The sequence below is a fragment of the Rhipicephalus sanguineus genome, chromosome 1 (assembly GCF_013339695.2).
Source record: "Rhipicephalus sanguineus isolate Rsan-2018 chromosome 1, BIME_Rsan_1.4, whole genome shotgun sequence".
Taxonomy (NCBI): Eukaryota; Metazoa; Arthropoda; class Arachnida; order Ixodida; family Ixodidae; genus Rhipicephalus; species Rhipicephalus sanguineus.
This window is the reverse complement of record NC_051176.1, coordinates 260,520,759-260,525,364: the sequence shown is the minus strand read 5'-3', so window position 1 is coordinate 260,525,364 and position 4,606 is coordinate 260,520,759. Positions and strand designations below refer to the sequence as shown.

The 4,606-nt window shown below is 52.9% G+C and overlaps 1 protein-coding gene across 1 annotated transcript; it reads left to right on the top strand.

Annotated features, from left to right (window-relative positions):
• Window positions 1-455: 455 nt before the first annotated feature.
• On the top strand, window positions 456-3,373 carry LOC119378836 (forkhead box protein C1). The gene has a single exon (XM_037647858.2). The coding sequence runs from the start codon at window positions 1,038-1,040 to the stop codon at window positions 2,289-2,291; it is 1,254 nt and encodes a 417-aa protein (XP_037503786.1). The 5' UTR covers window positions 456-1,037; the 3' UTR covers window positions 2,292-3,373.
• The last annotated feature ends 1,233 nt before the right edge of the window (window positions 3,374-4,606 follow it).

Genomic DNA, 4,606 nt, shown 5'->3' with positions numbered 1-4,606 from the left:
ACTCTCTTTGAAGAGACACGTGAATTCTCTTTGGATATCATTATACTCTCGCCGGAGAGTCATGGAACATAAAAGAGACAGAGTTCACGTGTCATATACGTGGCAAGTCAGGACGAAAAGAGCAACACATACTCTTTTTAACCTACCGACGAGCCCTAAAAGTGTGAACAGAGTACATACAATAAAACCGAAGATCATATTATCATTGAGGACTTGGTTACTGAATACACATTTAGCGTGCCATTACCAGTGCGCAAGAGAAAACGTCGGTATATGTAAGTTAGGCACATATACAGCAAGCCCGAGCTTCCGCAGCTCTCAGATCTCGGCACAACGAACGAGGCCCGTTGTAAAAAGGAGATTAAGAATAATGGCCGCATATATCATGCATTGCAACGGCCAGCAGAAAGCGTTGGCGCTGGCTTGGAGGAAGAGGAAAGCTAGAGTGCTGGACAAAAGCGCAAGCGCCGTTCAAGTGCCGTCGTCCATTAGCCTAGAGCAGAGCTGGTCGACGGTGGCAGAATTGGGCTCGATCAAGTGCCGACAGCCGCGGGTTCGGGTGTCCCCTATCGACGGCGGCAGCAAGGGAGTGGCCAGGGTGCCCTTCGGGGCCGACGTCAGCGCAGGAAGGGGCGGGCCCGCAGTCCCTCCCCCCGTGGCCGCTTTGCCCCCCCCCCCCCTTCCGAGTCATTCACTCTCGCACGCAGCCTCCTCCTCCTCCTCCTCGCAGCCCGAGCTTGAGATCCGACGCGAGGGGGAGCGACTCGAGCCCGGCTTTTTTCCCGATCGGCCGGCCAAGTCCACGCGGTTTTGTCGGCTTGTTCGCCGCCAGCGCAGTCGACCGAGCGCAGCGTAGTCGCGAGCTCAGCCCTGCCGCCGCCCCCACGCCGGGGGATTGCGAGCGCGGACCCCGCGCGTCAATCCACGGGCGGCTCCCACCCTCTCCCTCGCCCGAAACATGGCGCGTGCTGGCTGCGCAGCGCGGACGGGAGCCTGAGTGCCCGCGCCAGCAGCGACAGCATTCGGCGCCACGCAGCATGCACAGCCTGTACGGCGACCACCACGGCCAGGGCTACTACCGCTACAGCGGCTACTCGTCGCCTCCGGCGGCGGGTGGCTCCGGGGCCAGCTCGCCGGCGCTGCAGCTTTACGGTGCGGCGCACGGCCAAGAGCCACTGGGAGCGTATCCAGGCCGCATGGGTCGCCAGCCGCAGTACGTGGCGGCACCGTACGCGGCAGGTGCCATGGCCATCCAGCAACAGGCTCCCAAAGACATGGTAAAGCCACCCTACTCGTACATTGCGCTTATTGCCATGGCCATCCAGAATGCGCCCGAGAAGAAGATCACGCTGAACGGCATCTATCAGTTCATCATGGACCGCTTCCCGTTCTACAGGGAGAACAAGCAGGGCTGGCAGAACTCCATACGACACAACTTGTCGCTCAACGAGTGCTTCGTCAAGGTGCCTCGCGATGACAAGAAGCCCGGAAAGGGCAGCTACTGGATGCTCGATCCCGACAGCGTCAACATGTTCGATAACGGTAGCTACCTGCGCCGACGCCGGCGCTTTAAGAAGAAGGACAGCACCAAGGACGCCGCCAAGGACGAGGCGCAACGCAAGTCTTCTGAACTGGAGGACAAGAAGCCTGCAATCAAATCACAGGCGAATAACGGCCCCAGCAGCGGTCGTACCAGCGGCGAGAGTCACCAGGCGGTCACTCCGAAGACGGAGCCCGTGGCGGACTCCTGCCTGCTTGCCTCGTGCAAGTATGAAGCGCGGCCCTTGACGCAGCCGCTCGGCGAGCAGCAAGGGGCGCTGACACTTGACCCGTCCTTGTCCGCATTCAGTGTGGACAGCCTTATGACGCGCGACCAGGCAGCGGACGAGCTGAGCCACTACTCGCGGCCCCTCTTTCAAGCTGCCATGACACCGTGCCCGAGCCCGGCGACCCTTAGCTACACGTGCAGCTCGCCAGGAGTGTACGCCGACAGGGGTGGATCCACCAGCGACGACACCGCGGCGGTCAGCGGCACGGACTCTCTGCCAGCCAGCCAGCAGCAGCACTACGCAGGTACCCGGCCTGCGTGGTACACCATGCAGCAGCAGTTGATCGATCCCTCCGAAGCGTACGCGGCCACTAACGGATTCAGGGAAGCGTATGCAGGTGCGAGTGCCGCGCCTGGAAGCAACAGTACCACCAGCGGTCAGAGTTCCTACCAGGTGGGCTTCCCGCTCAACAACACTTACCAGAGGTCCTACACGGCAGGCTACGACTGCACCCGATACTAGGTACAGTGGCACCTCCTCTCTAGAACAAGTTCTGCGGTCGTACTGCACCGTGCCCGTGGTCTGTGCGTGATCCGTCTCGACCAAGAGGCTTCTGGAACGTGAACATTTTGTGTGGATGTGAACTGGCACGAATTCAAGGGCCCGTGCTGCGCTTGAGTCTTAGGACGCGCTGCCCGGCTACAATAATGGACACGTGCTGCTAGTCTCTGAATGAAAAGTGTTAGGTAATGTCCTCATGTTGTTTCGATATGTATATGCATTCATGTTCTGCTCATATTCTGTGGGCAGATGTGGACACCACTGAGGCGAAGATGCATCAGCATGCTTCTCTCTTCATTGTCGTCCAACTCTGCCCATTGATGCTTGTCAAGCATAATCACTTTTTTTCTGCAGGCAGTAAGCGCTGTATAAATCTCATACCATTAAAATTGCATGAAAAGAATCCTAAATTTATAAAGGAAAAGCTCGTAAGGAAGGCAAATGGGTGGTTTGTGTGATGCTATTATCGCCATTTAATGTCAATATCATCACGCATAGAGACTGAAAAAGTTGTGACCCCTGTAAAACGAATTTTGCAGACAGAAAACGAAATAATAATGTGACTGCTGTGAGAAGTGTCTTGGGTTTTGCGCTTTTATTCCAATTAGTTCAGCGATATAATATTCAGTCCGCCTGCGCATTCGTCAGAGACATTCTGCCACCTTGCCCATAAGCTTTCTGACAGCGCGCCTTGAAAGCAATTTAAGCGGGTTTAGTGACTGATGCTTGGCTTTGGACAGCAATTTACACGACGGATTTGTCGAGACAAGAGTATACGATGTTGAACTCCGTCGTTAAAATGAAATAATAGTTCAAGAACTTTCATCTATTTCGCTCACCCCGTCTTAACATTTTACCTCATGGTTCAGGTCAAGCGGCGCTGAATCTGCTATAGAGCGATAATCATTCTCCGAAGTTTTTCAGGCCACCCATCCGCTGTGCTCCCGTTTTTTATAATATCATATTTTTGGAAGATCTGTCTTTCGTTGTTGGCTACCTGATCAAGCGCGAGATGCTGGTTTGTGTGATATCTAAATCTTATGACGCTCGGTACACGGAAATACTGTGCCACGAAACGAACCAAGAAAAAATGTGAAGGCAGAAAAGAGTAACAGCTTATAAGGAGCTGGAGGGTAATGTCGAACTGAACTGCTGTCTACTATCTTCGGTATAAACGCCTAAGCCACTGCGTGCGTGACTACAGCAGTTCCTGGGCTGTGTGGAGAAGCCTGTGCGCATTCGCTGGCATTCTAAAGCAATGAGTGATGACCGAGACGGATGTCCTCACTACTAAGAGCGTTAGAACGCCATGGATGCAACAGAAGCCACGCTAGCAGGTTCCGGAGTCAGCTGATGTCACACGCGCTGTGGGATGTACACATTTAATGAAGGCTTAACCTTATTTCTCGCACATTACAGTGCCCTGAGAGCATCGGTCAAAACCAGCCTCACGCGCTCGCCGAACCTAGGGCGACGTTCAGCGTAAGTTTAAAGGCTTGACACTAAATGTCTTGGAAGAGATACGCAAGATGCAAAGAAAAAAATGTCTGAGCTGCAATAGGCAAGAAAAAATAAAACGCTGATCCTATAAACAGCATCATTTGTTTGTTTTATACCAGGCCCACGTGGCCACACGGAAAAGCAGCAAGCCCTAGTTTTTCTTTCCTGTAGTAGTGACCAGCAATATCTGACTTAATATCACCTTCATTTGTAGCAGTAAATGACAAGGTTGAGCACGGTTGTCGAAGGGGTCTAGTTTATTTGGTTATCGCAAGCAGTCTATCTTCTATAGCCACCGAAGATCGAAACTATAACGAAGAACAGCAACAGTCATGGCGGCTGTTCCACGTTTCTTGTGTATAGAAGTAACGCAAAAGATTAGGGCGTTACCACGAAAGAATCGGGTCAACTGAGGCGGCATATATTAAGATGATTGCACCATACCGTTTAAACTGCCGAAAGTTACGTTCTCGAGGCATCACCGTCTTGCTTGTAACTTGCAGCCCGACTACACTGGCCGTGGTAAAACGTGATTGTGCTCTGCGGAGGATGGTCACGCTTTGTCAAAGCGTCGTGTTAGCCTTCGCGTGTACAAATGCAAAGCTTCCACCACTGGGCAAGATAACACTATACATTGGATTGTCACGCTTATATCGCATTGGTTTATATCGCATACACTGGAGTGTGACGTTTATAACGCATTTTTGAACAAGGAAACCACAGATCGAACAGAAGGAAGCTTCTTAAATGCTTATTCGACACAGAACACAATCAAA